Source organism: Poeciliopsis prolifica, unplaced genomic scaffold, assembly GCF_027474105.1.
Source record: "Poeciliopsis prolifica strain line A6 unplaced genomic scaffold, Auburn_PproV2 SCAFFOLD014, whole genome shotgun sequence".
NCBI lineage: Eukaryota > Metazoa > Chordata > Actinopteri > Cyprinodontiformes > Poeciliidae > Poeciliopsis > Poeciliopsis prolifica.
In genome coordinates this window covers 8,885,378-8,903,388 of record NW_026562389.1, presented here as the reverse complement: position 1 = coordinate 8,903,388, position 18,011 = coordinate 8,885,378, and the positions used below count along the sequence as shown (strand labels likewise).

At 38.1% G+C, this 18,011-nt stretch overlaps 3 protein-coding genes across 4 annotated transcripts in view; 2 read left to right on the top strand and 1 right to left on the bottom strand.

Moving 5' to 3' along the window:
* Positions 1 to 16: 16 nt before the first annotated feature.
* ptgesl (prostaglandin E synthase 2-like) lies at positions 17 to 6,446 on the bottom strand. The gene is made up of 10 exons (XM_055039627.1): positions 6,422 to 6,446; positions 6,110 to 6,179; positions 5,793 to 6,059; positions 4,626 to 4,977; positions 3,775 to 3,963; positions 2,974 to 3,029; positions 2,223 to 2,375; positions 1,304 to 1,504; positions 1,100 to 1,217; positions 17 to 727 (listed from the first exon to the last, which is right to left on the bottom strand). The coding sequence occupies exons 1-10, from the start codon at positions 6,444 to 6,446 to the stop codon at positions 599 to 601; spliced, it is 1,560 nt and encodes a 519-aa protein (XP_054895602.1). The 3' UTR covers positions 17 to 598.
* The window catches only part of LOC129365796 (ral guanine nucleotide dissociation stimulator-like), a 54,330-nt gene continuing 42,187 nt past the window's right edge, over positions 5,869 to 18,011 (top strand). Inside the window, exon 1 of one of the 2 annotated variants that reach the window (XM_055039280.1) lies at positions 5,869 to 6,479. In XM_055039280.1, coding sequence (XP_054895255.1) covers positions 6,459 to 6,479 — 21 coding nt within the window. In that variant the 5' untranslated portion in view covers positions 5,869 to 6,458. Of the gene's footprint in view, positions 6,480 to 14,043; positions 14,620 to 18,011 lie in introns of those variants that run through there. The other variant, XM_055039278.1, reaches the window with a different exon arrangement.
* LOC129365798 (cAMP-dependent protein kinase catalytic subunit beta-like) lies at positions 15,318 to 17,576 on the top strand. Its single transcript, XM_055039282.1, has one exon. It carries the CDS (start codon positions 15,470 to 15,472, stop codon positions 16,487 to 16,489), a length of 1,020 nt encoding a protein of 339 aa, XP_054895257.1. The 5' UTR covers positions 15,318 to 15,469; the 3' UTR covers positions 16,490 to 17,576.

The window sequence follows — 18,011 nt, the reverse complement described above, 5'->3', positions numbered from 1 at the left end:
TATTTTTGTATTTTTTTTTTTTTTTTTTTTGTCCGTCCTGAAAAAGCAGCAGAGAAACAAAAAGCTGTAAAGTCTCAATTAAATTCTCAATTAAAGTCTCAATTAAATTGAAAGCGTGTGCAAACTTGAGAAAAAGAACGACCAGTCTATTTTAGCGATTACACCAAAAACTGACGATTTCCATTATTTTAGGCTCTCATCATTGTTTAGAAGGGTTAGTTACTTTATTTTGAACAAAAACATCTAATTTGTTCAATTTCTGTGAAAGTAAATCAAAGTAATAAATATTAATCTTTTGTCCGTCAGCTGGACAGAAGATCTTTGAATCAACATTATGCGAGTCTTAAATCTCCAGGTGAGGGCAGATGGAGTACTCCCTTTCCACCAGTAGATGTCGCTAGTAACCGTAAAAACCTGACGCAAATGGAGCAGTCTTGAGGATCTTTTGTCACCAATTGCTGAAATCTAAATCTCAATACTGGTCCGTTTCACCATCGATGACAGCGAGGCAGACTCATCCCGAGGCGTTTGAGATTCCTACACAAAGAAGGCCATTTTGCTCCTGGTGCGGGTTGTTGTCCATTTGGATGTTTGGAGTTTAAGATCGACCCTCATGGTTGAGCGTGGCTCTCTCCATGCGTCTGTACCAGGGTTTGACTCTGGTGTTCTCCATCATGTCGTCAAACGCCTGAAGTCCTTCCATCACTCTGAGGACTCCGAACACCGCCTACAGGTAGGGGCACAGCGGTTTTAGCAGATTAGTCACGTAGGACATACATCGCCGTTTTTTTCAGCGCGTTTGGCTAAAGGGTAACGCAGAAAACGTTGTAGGATTGGGTGAAAATCCATTCATAATGCAGGTTTTTAAGTTTTTGAGACAACCTTCTGAACACCAAAACTTACAGTTTTGTCTGGTCCTTGAACGTCGTCACGCTACTGAACGTCATAGACTTACGTACAGCGTTCAATGACCGGGATAAACGCTGTAATTTTCAGCGTTCAGACGGCAGTCTACGACTGCATAAGAAGCGGCATTTTGAAGGGATTTTCACCTCCAAGCCCGGGTCTGTTCTGCAAAAACAGACCGGCGATTCCTCACCAGGTCCGCCAAGTTGGGTTGATCGCCACCCATAAACTTCCTGTTCTTGCCGATGGCCGCCACCCAGTCATTAACGGCCTTGTAGAGATCCTGCCTGACGTCATTCTGCAGGTTGTGTCTTTCGGATCAATGAAGGCAAGTAATCATCATAATCAAATAAAAAATTAGGAATAATTGAAATCCAGAAAATTAGTAGTTAAGTACCGATTCTTTAGTCTCTTTGAGATGACGAACATAGCAGCAGCACCTACGTATTTGGCAAAGAAACCTTCCACGGTACCGAACTTGCCCTCACGAACGATGTAGTCGAAAGACGCCAAGGCTTCACCGGTGGTTCGGTAAACGTTTGGTGAAATAAGATGTACAAGCCAATCATCGGCCCACTGCCGCCACTTCATCTCCTCTCTGAAAAACACAATAAATCTCTCAGCACATCGCCATAAACCAAAATTATGAGTCAAAATCTATGTAAACATTGAGAAAAGACTCATGTGGGGCCTTTTGCTAGGGAAATTTAAGACCTTTATCAGGCTTGGCTGGTTGAATCCAATGGTGCAGTTCAACAAAGTAAGTTGCTTTGTAATTTCTAGCCCATGTGCCCAATAGAGCCATTTTCAATAGAGAAGAGTACATTTTCACCAAGTAAAACTCAGAAAGTAAAGTATATTTTCAGCCATTTTCTAGAAAAAAACAAGAAAATTTCTGGGTTTGAAAAGTTAAACATTTTTAGGTTAATCCAAGAACTTTTAAAGAAAAGAACAAGGAAATTTCAGAGATTGAAAAGTCAAAAGTTTGCAAGTAAAATCTCAAATTTGGAGATTAATCTAAGAAATATTCTGGAAAAAACAAGGACATTTCTGAGTTTGAACAGTTGAAGATTTGCTGGAATAAAATTCTGAAATCGAGATTAATCTCAAGAAAAATCTATCTCTAGAAACATGAAACGAGTTTTTCCTAGCTAATTTTTGACTTCAAACTCATAAATTTTCTTTTTTGTTCTAAAACATTTCAGGGATTATATTTACTAATGCACCCTGGCACATTTCTGGCTCAGCAGCATCAGCTAATCAAAAAGAGCCGTCAGGAAGAGCGGCGCTCCTTGTGGTTTCATGTTTGGACTCACTTCTGCAAACCCTTTGCAGGATAAATGGCAGCGGTTTGGGCCTCGCTCAGCATCAGCCAGTACTTGTTGTTGTACTCCGTCACCTCCTTCCCCTGGTCGTTCACAGACTTCATCTCTGGATAGCAGCGAATGACGTCCGACAAGCTCTTCTCCCTGGATCAGATCGAGGTCAGACGTCTTGGTTTCTGGCCTGGTTTTATTCATTTTAATCTCATTGGGCATTTTTCATGATTTCCAAATGTAAAAGCTTAATATTGAAAGAAACTTTTTGGTGAACTTTAAAAAAGAAGTAAAATCTGTTTCCTCCAGAATCATTACATCAACTAAATAAATTCAATAATCTGCCTATAGTTGACAGAAACAGTTAGAACTGTTTTTAGCTGTGTATACCAGAAGGTAAAAACTTCCCTTCAATATGATAATTTTCATACTGCAGAAGAACCTAACATAGATGCAGCAATGGTTAAGTTATTACAAATAATACTATTTGATTTCTGGATTAAGTCAATGAAAAAAAACAATTTAATCCCTTAATGATCAAAAAAAGTGATAGCTGTACTTTCCAGTCAGGAATTCGGCCACAGACTCCAATGGAGAAGAAAAACTCTTAGATTAATAAAAAAAAGGTTTTAGAAATACAATTAAATAATAAAGAAATGCAACCTGCTGCACTTTTTAAACGTGTTTACAATACAATATATGTATGTTCATTATTTAAACTGTATTTTTAAATAAATTAATTTCACCGTACTTGTTGATCATTAGACTCCTGAGGGAGCTGATGATGACAGACGAGTCATTCAGTTGCTGCAGAAACAAGACAACATGGTTGAAACGTTCAATAATTTTAGGAGAGCAGCACAAAATAGTCAATCGTGTGAAAATAATTGGATGCAAAGAAATATTGAAAAACAGCTGCAGGCCTGACACATTAACACATTTTGCTGGATAATAAATTTACAAAGAAATGTTTGCAATACAAGATATTGTTGTTTTAAGAGTGCTTTCAAAACATTTTTATTTCATTTTTTTTCTCTATCATAAACAAAAACACTTTGCACTACACCTAACTCTTGTTTTTTTGTGTTTATGTGCTTAATCTCAACATCGGTGTTTGATTTGTTCATATCACAATTAAGAAAATAAATAAACTCACAGGAAAATATATTGAACAACCAAAATAAACCACATAAACAACAGAAATAGAAACACATATCACAGAAACCAGAAATAAATGTTAACCATCAGAGCTCATTTTAATTCATCCACTTGATGAATCAATTAATTCATTTTTACGATTAATTTAGTATATCAGGCCTTCATCTTCTGAATATTTCAATATTTTGTTCAGGCAGATGGATGGACACCAAAGACCTTAAAGCATATGCATAGGCTTTTGCAGCTGACATGATGAAACTAAAGATGAAGGAAGAGCCAGAAAATAATATTTAATTTTAATTGATCAGCATGAAAATATTATCAGAGCTTAATATTCTAATGACGTTGTGGAGCTTTGATACGAGACAAAAGGAATATTCATCGTTTCTCTCACCAGCTCGCCGTCCACCATCAGGATGGGCACCTTTCTGTACGCAGACCACTTGATCTCCTGCCTCATCACCGGGTTCACCTCCACGATGTCGTACGGCAGCCCGTAGAAGTCCAGAAAGGCTCGCACTTTGCTGCAGAACGGGCAGGTCTTGTACTGGTACAGAGTCATCTTCAGTCCGTCTCCCGAGACCTGCAGCGAAGCAACGAGAGGCAAAGCAGCTAAGGATTCTGGTCCCATCACAAAAACATTCACAAAACGCTGAAAAACACCTCCAGTTCTCCTCATGTGTTGTTCTATTGAGCTGGGCAATAAATCAATAACAATATATTGTAATAAACATGTGATCAACATCAGTAGAAAATAAGGTGGCTAGAATATTCAATAATTTCACTGAACTCTATTCCAGAATCACACAACATTCTGAGAAATGTAGGACATGTTGCCTACAAGGGCAAGATGTCCTTGCCTGGTCGATAATTTTCCTGGACTATAAATTGTCCCAGAAGTTATTGATAAATGATCATATACAACTACATTCTTCAGTCAGAGGCCTCTTCAGATTCGTTGCATGACTGACTGCTACAGGAAAACCTTCCTGAACGTAGAATCACCATCCACAATTATTCTTTATAGATATTGTGATGACATTTAATTTTCCTTTGGGATAATTAAAGTATTTTTGAATTTAATTTAATTTTGCTTGGAAATAAATCCATCAGAACCACTGATTGGACCAGGACAGCTGTAGTTCTATTGTACAGTGTTTATCACCGAGAGCTGCAACTCAGTTCGACCTCTGCGACCCCATCGTGTGGTCCGGAACTGACCCCAGAACCAGGGTCCGGTCTCACCTTCTTGTCCTCCTCAGCCAGGTGCAGCTGCACGGACAGCTTCAGGGTTTGGTACAGACCCAGACCTCCGCCGAGCAGAAAGGCGCAACCCAGAGCCCTGCCTCCTCCTGCCCGAACCGAGGACACCAGTCTGGACCGGAACCCCGGCCCGCCGGTGCTCAACCCCCTTCTGAAGCCATGAGCGCCGGGATTCCCCAGCAAGAATGATACGGTACCGGTCCGAGCCGCGGCTGGAGTTTCTAGAAAAGACCGTCCGACCTTACAGAGGGTTCTGGAGCAGGCGGCTGCCATGTTGACTTTACGTAAGGCCCCACAATGCACCGGGAAGGAGGAGACAAAGGGGTGTGCTGCCCTGGGTTTTGTCTGTCAGGATGAACTCTTATTATTAATATTATGACTTTAGTCTCACAATAGTACAAAGGTATTCTTGACTTTATTCTTGAAATATTATGGCTTTATTATTTGTATGTATTTAAAGTAATCTTCAATAATTATATAAAATATAATTTATATATATTCTTACATTTTTGTCTCATCTCATTTTAAAATATTAAACAAGACATTGTGATGGGTATTTGAGTATCCTTGTTTTGCTGTTGTACCAAATGCCGTTGTACTCTGTGAGAAAAATTGTACTTAAGCACTACAACAAATTTTTATTCAAGTAAAAGTAAAAAGTAACCTTCCAAGAAATAACTCAAGAAACAGTTAAAGAAAAAAGGTACCCGGTAAATAAGTTGACTGGGTAACTAATCAAATTATGAATTATTTAATACTTAAAAATTATATAATCCAAAATTTCAAGTTAAGTGGAAATTTTGGTATTTTAATTACCAAATGGCAAGTCATATAAGTAACAAGAAACTAAATCAGGCAAAATAAATGTTTTCCAGATCAGTTTCTTTTAATAATAATTAAACAAAAAAAACAGATGAAAGAAACTTTAAGAAAAACTGCAGGTGTGTGTCTGTGTGAATTTAAAACACGTTTTCTCTTCATTCAGTAAAGCAGACATTTTCCTTCATTACAAGTAAAAAAGTAAATACAGCAAAATACTTCTAAACGTAAGTTTTTTTTTTAAGTTACCCAAGTAACTGAGTAAATGTAACTAGTTACTATCCAACTCTGACTGTGAAGTTCGCCAAGTTTCTCCATCGGAACGCTCACGTCGTGATGCGTTCATGAAAGTGGAAAACCGCAGCTACTCCTCGGACCGCAGCAGCAGCAGCGGCAGAAGCAGCAGCATCCTCCATTAAAGTGTCACCGCTCGAATCCCCGCATCTCCTTTCCCTTTTCTTGGACAACACCGCTTCGCTCACAAGGATGTCGGTGCGCGGTGGGGGTTTGTTTGGGAGAGCCGAGGCCAGAGGACGCCGCCTCCGCGTGTTTTTTCTGGCGTGACTGGAAGGCGGCGGAGCGACAATGAATCTGGTTCTGAGGAGACAAATCAAATTCTGATTTTTCTCCGGGATTAGCTGGCTAACGCTAGCTCCGCTAGCCACCCCGTTAGCTGGGCGGCCGTTATCTCCTCTTTCTCCTCTGACCGCTGTTTTCCTCCGTAATAAAAAACAAAACAAAAACTCCTTAATGCTTTTTTATTGACGTGAAGACATGTTGGAGTCATTCCTGCCAAGGAGAAACCATCCTAGCGGTTTTCTAGCCGCCCAGCGGCGCCGCTAGTTAGCCGTGAGCATCAATAACCTTCATTTCCCCCTCCCACTCGTTTTTTAAAACCCTTTTTTATTTTTCCTCTGGTTTATCCGTGAAGATGCTGGCAGGGATGGAGTGTGTCTGACGGGGAAGCCGCTCCATGAAGGTCATGATTCTGAGAGAATGATCATGCTGGAAAAACAGGTAAGAAACCAGCAGAGCATCAAGTCAGCGGTTCATATTTAAATACACCTGGGCTCATTTGCATATTTCCACAGATGCGCTATTAAAGCCATCAGAGTGAAAAGAAGCCTGATTTTTGTTACTCCGGGTGAATTTTCTCTGCAGGATTTGTGTCCCTTCTTATGTTTGTGTTCATAACATCTCTGGAATAATAAGGCAAAGCAAGTTTATTTCTGCTTTATTAAAAAAATAAAGAAAAAGAGGTCAAGGAAATTGTACCAGTGCATAAACATAACTATCAAGTCATTAAAAATATGAAACGAACAGTTGTAGATGTTGATGGCTGTTGGCAGGGAGGATCTCCTGTAGCAGTCTGTATTGCAGCGAATCTGAAAAGGTCTCTGAATGAAGACATAAGGAGTCTTATGAAGAGGATAAATGTATATTTGGAGATAAAAGAGCAGCTCTTTATATATATTTTAATGAAGTTAAATGCTAAATTTTGCTAAAAGAGAATGCATAGTTTCTTTATTTGGGATAGGAAATTTTAAAATAATTTTAAAAATATATAGAAAATTCAACCTTATAAAAAAACAGATCTAAAAGCTTATCACTGGTACTTTTAGTCTTATTCTTTGCTAAAAAAAATTCTATGTAAATATTGCAGGAAACAGAAAAGAAACTGTTAAAAACATGTATTTCTTATGTTTATATTTAAAATGTTAGCTGGTTCTGCTGGACTATTAGAAACTAGTTCCCCCACTGAGTTTCTAATCTTCTGAAAATAAAACCATGCATTACTTTTTCTGTGTTCTGTTTCAACAGGAAACCCTTAATTTCACCGATAGTCAAACTAAATCAATTTAATGAATTCCTGAAAAGCAATTCCAGATAAAATTTGATGTTTACAATATGTTGGGGGAAATTTATAGCCAGTCAGGAGATTGAATGTTGCAAAAAATTTATCTTTAGACTTATGTTGAATCCTTCTGTCTTGATAATCTGCAGATGTTGGCACTCAAACAAAACTTTAAGAGAAGCTTAATTGATTATAACTGGTGGTTTATAGAAGGAAATGTCCTTCAGCCGGTGCAGCTTATAACCATTTTATAGATTTGTTTTGTTTGAGACGACTGCTTCCTGTTTTCCCTGCAGCAGCGTCAGCCTTCAGATACATCTTTACTCCGCTGTTCTTAAATTAAACAAATGTTGTGAAAGTCTTCAAAAGGATGATTGTTGTGGCGGTTTTATCTTCAGGGAAACATTTGTCCTGGTGTTTGTGAACGTTGATAACGCTGTGCGAATAAGACTAAGTAATGTGAGCTGGAGAACAGAACCATCCCCGTGGTGTGTTCGTGTGTCTGCGTAGGAGTTGGATCTGGTATATTTTGGGGGTGTTTGCTGGCCCAATGCATGCTGGGATATGTAAATAAGATTTTAATTAACAATAAAGAGAAAATAATTTGGGAAAACTTAAAACAGAATTCTGAGTTTGCTTCTTTTTATTAATAAAAAATGAAAAATCTTTCAGTTTTCATATATTCTCCACACATACAAATCCAACAAACTCCTATAAAAAGTGATAATTATACATTTTTAAAGCTAATCGTTGTTGACGTTTTGTGTGATCTGAGTAATAAATTAATCCTAAAAGTCTAATTCAAACTAAACATTTGATGTGGAGGAAGAGAAACTACACACTGTCTGTCACACTGTGAATATATACGAGTCTCTGCAAGTTGATTGTTCTTAAAACAAGTCACAGTTTTGAAAAATACACTTAAACTGAAACTGGAAGATATTTTGAATAAACAAAAAAATGGAAATAAAATCCTTATGAAATCATAAATGAAATAGATTATGAAGTTTGTAAACAAAATTGGAACAATAGTAATGATCAGAATTTAAATTGACCTAATTTTAAGTTATTAATCGATTGATTAGTCATTGCAACAGGCTTCAGAACAAAGCAGTCAGAGCAGTAATTAAAACAAAAATAAATACATTTTGCATCAAAGATGGAAAAAGCGTAAAAAACTCTTCAAATGTCAGTTTTAGCATCACTTTGTGCAAAATCTGTAAAAAATTATCTCCCATTAAGTATTCTTTGCTATCAAATTGTTAATGGGCTAATCCAGTGTATGATAAACAGATCAGCTTTACACAAATATTTTTTATTTGCTGCAGATTCCTCCTTTGCTACAAATAATCAACCACTCACTAAAGAAATGCCACGTTGTTGCGTTTTAGGCAATAACATGTTTATGTTCTTATTTTTAGAAAGGAACTGTCCTATTTTTTTTCATCTTTTGTTGTTTTCTAATATTTTAAAAAGGCTGATGTGGTAAAATAAAAAATCTGAAGAATGTGCCAATTTTTTCCTTGATTAATCATCAGAATAATCGATTAATTGCCAGATTAATCAAATAATCGATTACTAAAATAATCATTAGTTGAGTAAATATCAGAAAATGCACATTTTATCAGATTAATTGTCATAGTAATTGATTACTAAAATAATAACTTCTCACAGGTATTTATATTTAACACACATGCTCGTTATTTAGTTATTTAGCATTTAGCGTTGTTTATGTTGTAGTTTTATGAGAACTACAAATGGAAGCAGCTTAAGCTAAATCTGCTGCAAAACGATTTTAAACGAGCTCAACGGCTCAGAAAAAATAATTTAATTTAATTATAATTTCCTGCATTTCTTTTTCAAATTAAACTGTGAAATTGTAGGTTCTTAAATAAGTTACCATTGTTGTTAATTTTAATTACATTTCTTTTTGTAAGGTTTTCTTACAATCACCTGTCCCATAAAAGTGTAAGTTTAGCTTGGATTTCCCATGAATGAACCAAAAATGGTGATAATTTTGTAAATGTGTTAGTTCTGCATTACTTCCTCCTGAAGACTCTTCAGTCTCTGAGGAATCACAATGAAACTGGGTCAAAGGTCATCGCTGAGGCGCTGCAGCATTAAATGCTGTTGCTGCTCCTGTTGATGTTTATCTCCTGGTGAAACATCTAGAAATCTTTTTTTCAGGCGGTGTGGGATTTGGAGATAAAAAAAAAAGTGTTTGTTTCTTTTTCCGTGTTTAACCTTTGACCCTCAGCGGGCGAATCGGAACTTATTGTCTGATGGAATGTGACAAGAATCCGCCATTTTTTTTGTTCCTCTGTTTTTTATTCCTGAGGGTTTTTTTTCCATTTGCTTCTGTTTGATACATTAGTGCACAGAAGAGGCTCGTCCCTGAAATGTGTTGCCTGAAGAAGCACTTTGAGTTTGAACGAGCAGCAGAGAGCGGCGTTTTCACCCCGAGTCATTTAAATTCTCCTCATTCAGGTTCAGCTTGGCTTAATGTTTGGTTTAATGTTTCTCTGTTTTCAGAAAAATGTGTATGAGGCATGAATAAAAAAAAGAGAAAATTGTTTTATTTTAGATGTTTTTTTTCTTTAACAAAAACCTCCATTAATGTGCTTTGTGCTAATAGAAGACAGATTTTCCATCCATCCATCCATCCATCCATCCATCCATCCATCCATCCATCCATCCATCCATCCATCCATCCATCCATCCATCCATCCATCCATCCATCCAAACTAGTTTGTAAAAATCAAAAGTTTTTAAGTTTTAATTCTGTTTATTATAAAATCCAATAAACCCTCTCTTGTTTGAGTTTTGTTGCTGGAGCCTTTAGCCACCACAAGGGGGCGTCTGCACCACTCTCTTCCTCTGTTTATGTGCCTCGCCCATAATTGTTGTCTGAGTTTTATTTATAAATCCATATTTACCCCCAGAGGTGCTGCAGCAACAAAGGCCGAGTTTTTGCTTTAGTTTTATATAATTCGAGTAGAAACATAAAAAAGGAGCTTTACAAATAAATTTGAAGCGTAACTGAAAATGTTACTTTATTTGTCACAGCACCTCACATAAAACAGATCAGTATTAATTGTAATTGTTAATTCGTTGCGTTTCCTGCATCAGGTTGTGACACATCAGACTTTTGCATTTTTCTTCTGCGTTTTCATGGCTTTTTCTGCAGCTTCTCTCAGTTGTTGCTTATTGGACAGGATTAGGTCCTTAAATATTCTTCTGTAGATTCTGGATTCATTTTGCTGTCGTCTTAGTTTCTGTCATCTTAATCAGCCATGCAAGCCCACACCATCTTTAATATGAGCAGATTGTTTTCTTTAGCCTTCTTTTATCTCTTTGTCCATAAAACTTCAATGCAGATATTTTGGGTGATATAAATACAGCAATTAAAAGCCAATTTTATGCACAAACATGTACTTTAGACTATATTATATATCAATAAATTTATGTTATCCTATCTAAAAGGACAGATGATCACTTTCTATTGCATCTGACACTTTATTTTAAAAAAAACATGTTTGGTCTGCTTTAATCAACCTTTAGTTCGTTTGCATAGAAAGTTTGGTTTGTTTGATAAAGTGTGAATGCGTAATCAAACTCTGGTCTGCCTACAAAACCAAGGTTCAAAATCATAACATGAACACCAAGTGGATCAGAAGATGCTCCAAAATTAGGATATGAACCACATCATATCAATGACAATATATATCGTCATAGTCAAGTGATCAATATCAATAGAAATTTGTGTGATACAATATAGAACCAGAACTGCACAGCATTCTACTTTTGGATTAAAGTGCGGTCAAAGTCAGAGCTTTCTGGATGAAACTCAGCTTGAACCAGAATAAATGTTCTGTTCTGAGACATTTCAGTTAAAATCCGGTCGATCCTCCAGCCAGGAGTTGTGCTTAGTTCGGGTCGACCCATTCAGTACCTGCACCGCCCGTCCTGTCATTGTGACGGCCACAGGAAGCGGACCTGCAGCTCTGTTTCTGGCTTCCTGTCCAAGCTGCTCGGTTTCTGTAGAGAAGGGGGAGCGATCTCTCGTAGGCCAACGAAGAGCCGGCTTTGCCTCTCTGTTTCCATGACAGCCGCTCTCTCGCAGCATTCAGCCGTGGGACGGCCTCTGCATCTGAAATCAGTTCCCAGCGGTGTTTCAGAGCCTCTCGTTCTCTTCCTTCAGCTGCTTCGCTGCTTCTTCTGCTTCTTTCTCCGCCGTCCCTGTCTGCGATTTTTCTTTCCTAAAGCAGTAGTGTTTCATCTCAACTCGATGCAGTCCGTTTAAATCTACATGTCGAGCATCACTTGCATCTGAAGGAGGCCTGAGATCAGCCTTTGTTGTCTTTGTAAATTCTTCAAGACCGTGAGGTTGAACTCTGAGCGAGAACACGCTTTAATTATTCACTACTGTCGTCCTGTAAAGATTCAGATATTAGCTCAGAAACAGAGAGAAGATGTGGTTTTTTTTTCTTATTTTGTTGTGTATTTAACTAAAAATTGGATGCAGACGTGTGCTTAAAAAAGCCTGGACTGTGTTGATGTAGAAACAGATTGACGCATCTGATATGTAAGATTAAACCTCAGAGGCTTCCAGTAACAAGTTAGAGAAAAAACAACGACCTGCACTTCCTTTCCATCATCGTTTAGTCATTTGGGTTAAAAGCAGTCTGACCTAGTTAAGTCTTATTTGAGTTAAAATATCAGCTGCTCAGGCCTACAAGTTCAAAACTGCAAGAAAATATCTCAGCAGTGGGGAAATCCTCAGCTAAAGAAAACACCTGCAAGGTTCTTTGCTAACAGACACCAGCTGCGTTTCCACTACAAATGTCACCAAAACATTTCATTGTTTCCGTTAAACAAGAGTCACCCATAAGATCACTAAAAAACATTTAAAAACATGCCGCGCCTTCCCTTCACCCTCCAATTATTTCCTGTTGTCTTAGTAACTGAATTTCCATTGACCAGATAATTGTGCAATTTTATATTTTGAAAATAAATTCACTCCAAAAGTTTTGGTGGTAAAACAAGTTTTTTTTTTTTTTTTTTGGTTGTATATTTTTCAGAACTTCAATAGAAACACTTTTTTTGCATCATGAATCATGTGATTCACAACTGAATTTTACTACTGGTGGGAACGACAAAGAAGATGACAGGAAGTGGGAATAGAATAATGTCTTCTTGAATAAGTTTTCACCTGAACAACGTTATTCACGTGTGATTTTGATTGTGTTTCTTATTTAATTGAAACACTGCAATTGTAAAATTTTGCTTTATCAACTTTATTGGAATATTGATCAAGTTTTGCGCACATTTCTAATGGAAATGGAGCTAATAACAAAGTACTGCAAAATTTGGACTTCTGAAAGTCATACACATTTCCATTTTTTCTAGAAAATTTCAGAAATTTGTCGCCGCAAATTTGCTCCTCCATTTTTTACCCATCTACAATTGCCGTAATACGACATCATATTTATTATAACTAATAAAAGTCCAAAAGGACATCCTAATTGGTTCAGGTTTGTCTTCTAAGATGACGAAAAAGAATAAGAATCAGCTTTAGTTGCTAAATTTGTGCAAAAAACAAGGAAGTTTACTTTGGTTACACTTTGCTCTCATTATAGACAAATGATAAATAAAACTTTTGGGTAAATATGTATACATACTATGTTTTTAGCAAAGAGAAAGACAAGGTTGAATCAGTGAGAATATATATAAAAAAAACTGCTTAACTCTGTTCTGCTGCATTTTGTTTTTACACAGAAGCCTAAACTATGAAATTTGTTTTAGACTAACTGCGTTAGTCATAGTTGTGGTGGCAGAAATCGCAAATTACTTCATCAATTAAGAATCTGTGATATAATAAAACCGCTGTTTGCCTTCAGATTTGACAGATTCACACCAACATGCTGAAGTGTGACTTCTACATATTTAAAGTGACAGCATGCCATTTTTCCATCCTCAGGATGTCGGTACCTTGGTTTCAGTACTTTCACATAGACTGCTTGTGTAACTTTAGCAGTTTAACTGTGAGAAAAGCGATGAAAGACTGGAAATCATCCATTTGTTTTAGCTCTGACAGCTGCTGCAGCTGGTTTATTGGAACCAGAACATGGCGGATTGTTCCGGTATCCTGGTTCCAGTGTGCTCTGTAACCCATCATCTTTCTTTCATAAAACATTAAAACCACTGAGTAACACATGTGTGACTGGTAGGGATGCAAGCAACTATTATATTTAAGATTAATGGTTTCTTAAGTCAATATAAACTAATGTCCGCTCAGACCTTCTTTGAGTGTAGTTTGACCGCCATCCAGCAGAGGGCGCCGCTGGTCATACTGAATCAAGATCTCCAAAAATTAAATCGTCAAAACCCAAAAATTTTATTAGCCGATAAAATCGATGTATCGCCATTGCCATCTTTCCGTCCTTCGTCTCATTTCACAGGAGACGAAGGACGCTTTTTAGCTGCAACTTCTCGCTCCAAATGCAAGGAGAAATGTGGGAGGAATTTATGGAAAACAATCGGTGCCCTCGCTGATGCGGGGCAGGAACATCACAGCTCTCAGAGCTGAGCAGCAGTTGGAGTTTTAAAAGATTTATTAGCGCTCCAGAAAACATGGAGCCGGCTTGTTTTACAGCTGCATTTTCAGACTTTTCTCCACTCTTTTCGGCGTCACAGAAAAAGCAAACTGAAGTCTGATCAAACTGGTACTGGATATCACGTTTCCTGGAGGCGGATCTTCATCTTTAATGGGGCTCACACAGCAGCTTCTCTCTTGATTAAATCGCAGCAGCGTAATGAAGCAGAAACCAACTCCTCTGTGGACCTGCTGCATTTCAGTCTGCGCGTTTTCTGTTTTTCCCCTTCCTGGTGGGAGTGTGACTGCGGTCGTTGCTGAAGGTTTCTGAGACACAACCTCCAGAAGACGGAAAGACCAGAGAGCAGCTGCTGGCGACGGAGGAAGAGGGGAGGGAGGGCGATGAGGGGAGCGCTCGCTTGTTGTGAAGAAAAAGAAAGACGTGGAGGTGTTCCTCTGCTTCCTCTCAGTCGGATTCAACCAGCTTTGGGGACTCCCTCCTGCTCCTCTTTTCTCTTCTCCTTCTTTTAATAGTTATCCCTATTTTTCCACCAGTGCATGTTTGTTGCACGCAGTCGAGCGGCGGCTGCGAGGTGCGTCGACCGTGCAGCATGGAAACCAGATCCGTGTTCAGCCTGCACAGAGCGCTCGCTCAGCCCGTCAAGATGTGCATGTTTGATTTCCCCGTCTCCATCCTGGACGACCTGGTGAGCTCCGACGCCGCTTCGCGCCGAGACGCCTGTCTGTCTGTAAGCAGGCGTTACATTTTTAATGTCTGCTCGCATTATTTTTATTTATTTATTTGCATCTGTGCGCGCTTTGATGCTTCACGACTGAACGTAGGAGTGTGCATGTGGTCGTGGCGTAAACAAAGTCTGACAAATGTATGTTTTTTTGGGTGTTTTTTTTTTGTGCTGGTTTTTGCATAAAATAGGCAGCAGGATGATATCTGCAGAGAAAATGTGGTCGCTGCTGTACGCATGTGTGGTTTACAGTTTGTCACGTAAAAGGACTCTAAATCTGCAGTTATGCATTGCCAACTATACCCCCAGTATCGAGCGATTCAATTAGGAGTTTCAGAGTCACAGATCGATTTTTGATTTAGAATTGACTTTTCTAATAAATATTATGTGACTGAGAAGAGGGATACATTGTGTAAACAAACATAGCATTTATTTAAAACAGTTTCATATGGCATAAAATTCCATCAGTTCATATTTCTGCATGAACTTCTGTAACTGAAATTACCAGCATTAGGTTAGCTTAGCCGCTAAAATTAAACTGCTTAAGATTTTTATTTTACTTAAATAAATAAATAAAAAAGAAACCAAAGACTTTTTCAAAAGCAGAGCAGCAGAGTGGACGCATAAGGCCACATGCAGAATACTCTCACTTGGAAGTGACAAAGACTACCAATTCAATGCATTTTAAAATTGATTTCTGAGCATTTTGAATAATTTAGGATTCCGTAAACTTTTTAACTGACAGCAGCTGCTATGACAACAATAAACAAACCACAAGCTAGGAACTAGCTCTCGCCTTGGAGCAACACCTGCCATGAACTCAATTCAAGACTATCTGGCTAAAGCCAAAGAAGATTTCTTACGGAAATGGGAAAACCCACCGCAGTGCTCAACGTGCCTCGAGGAGTTTGACAGGATAAAGACTCTTGGTACGGGCTCATTTGGAAGAGTTGTGCTAGTCAAACACATAGACACAGAACAATACTTTGCCATGAAAATCCTGAACAAGCAGAGGGTGGTGAAACTTAAACAAATAGAACACACATTTAACGAGAAGAAGATATTACAAGCTTTGACCTTTCCTTTTATCGTCAGACTCGAGTATGCCTTTAAGGACAGCACCAATTTGTACATGGTAATGGAGTACATTGCAGGAGGAGAGATGTTCTCTCACTTAAAAAAATCCGGAAGATTCAGTGAGCCACAAGCACGATTTTATGGTGCCCAGGTAGTGCTGACGTTTGAGTTCCTACATTCATTAGACCTCCTCTACAGAGATCTGAAACTTGAGAATCTTCTCATTGACAACCAGGGCTACATTCAGGTGACAGACTTTGGATTTGCCAAGAGAGTAAAAGGAAGAACCTGGACATTGTGTGGAACACCAGAATACCTCGCGCCAGAGATCATTCTAAGCAAAGGCTATTACAAAGCTGTGGACTGGTGGGCCCTCGGAGTTCTCATCTATGAAATGGTAGCTGGTCACCCTCCGTTCTTTGCAGATCAGCCAATTGAGCTCTATGAAAAGATAGTGTCTGGAAAAGTGCGATTCCCGCCCCACTTCAGCTCTGATTTGAAGGACCTGTTGAAAAACTTGCTGCAGGTGGACCTGACCAAGCGCTATGGAAACCTGAAAAACGGCGTCAAGGACATCAAAGGCCACAAATGGTTTTCCAAAACAGACTGGATCGCAATATACGAGCGAAAGATGGAAGCTCCGTTCATACCAAATTGTGGAGGCCCTGGAGACACGAGCAACTTTGATGATTACGACGAGGAGCCTATCCGCTTTTCTGTAACGGAGAAATGCACCAAGGAGTTTGCAGATTTTTAAGACAGAAGAACATCAGGGAGTCATTACGGGGACCTTTCCACTCCTCTAAAAGACTTGGGATAGAATGAGGACCATCTTTTTTTTTTTTCAGATCGACGCAGTCCCTTCATTCCACAGGGCTGAAAGAGGTCGCTGTGTTCCTTGAGTGCTGAAAACTTTAACTCACCATCAAAAACACCTGCATAGTAAAGCAGACAAGTAACTCTTTGTTCTTACTTTTCTGTTTTTGTCACTTTGAAGGCAGTTAGTTTGAATGTATTTGTTCCCAACTGAAATGTGATATGTTTTTTTTTATTTTTTGAAAGGGAGTGGAAAAATTGAGATTGTGGCCAGTAACAGTCCACATTCTGACTTAGGAGATCATTTGGCACATAGTGGAGTGGGTTGTTTTGCTTTTCTTTTTTCATCGTCAGTGTAATTTTGATGTCCACATTCCACTCTGTGAGGCAGCGTAACTAGCAATATTTGGTCCATTTGGTGCACATTGCAGTTTTTAAAACAAAGAAATTTTGAGTGTATAAAGCATGATCAAATAGAAAGTATCTGGCTGACAAAAAAATAAGTTCTTTCCTTTCTTTGCTTTTTGCCTCTGAAAACCAAATCAACCCCTCAAACAAATCTCACTTTTGTTTTTTGTTTCCACATTTACACACATTTGGAGGTTGCAGCTGGTAAAGTTTGCATTAAATAAAATGCAAGTCCATCTGTGTGTTTGCTGAATTTGGAGTTGGCCAGTTGCGTTTAAATGACATACTCTGCCATCTTGCTGGTTTTGGTCAGTTTGGTCAGGGTTTGTTTTTTTGTTCTTGTGTTCAAAGTTAGTCTTTGCCCCTCAATTTTGGGTTCCCTTGGGACCTTTTGTCACAAGTCTGTGGGAAAATGGATATTCATTAAAGGGATATAAATGAATAAAATCCTTTTTGAGGATTTGGAGTGTTTTAAGTCAAAAAGGTCAGTGTGCATAGTGTTCACGCTTTGTGCCTGAGCAGAAGAAGATGTTTTAAAATTTTAAGAGAGGTGATATATATTTTATATATATCACCCCAAATAAATTTGTTTAATTCTTGTGACAGGTTTGCAAATCCTGGTTATGCATGTTTGAAAGCTTGATTTCAAAGTTTGTCTCATAGAACACCAGCTAAACTGAAGACTGCTCCTCTGTATCACAAAAAAATTTATTTTTAAAATTGAAAAAAATTATATGTTCCTATAATATATAAACAATATAAGAACATTACAAATATTACTTGAGTACTATTTTGGAGTATACTAGCACAATATTTACTGCTCATGAATTTTACATCCAACAGTCAGCATACAATATGCTTATTTTTTTTCTATTAGTTTTAGATTACTGAAATGCCTCTCCCCACGAAGCAATCCAGACGTCTTAAAAATGTTGTTGCATTTTATTCAATCTGCAGTGTATAACTTTAATAAAAAAATGTTTTCTCCATATTTGTTAAAGCTGTCACCATGTTGTGCCAGTTTGTTATGAGACAGATAATCTGTGAAAACAATC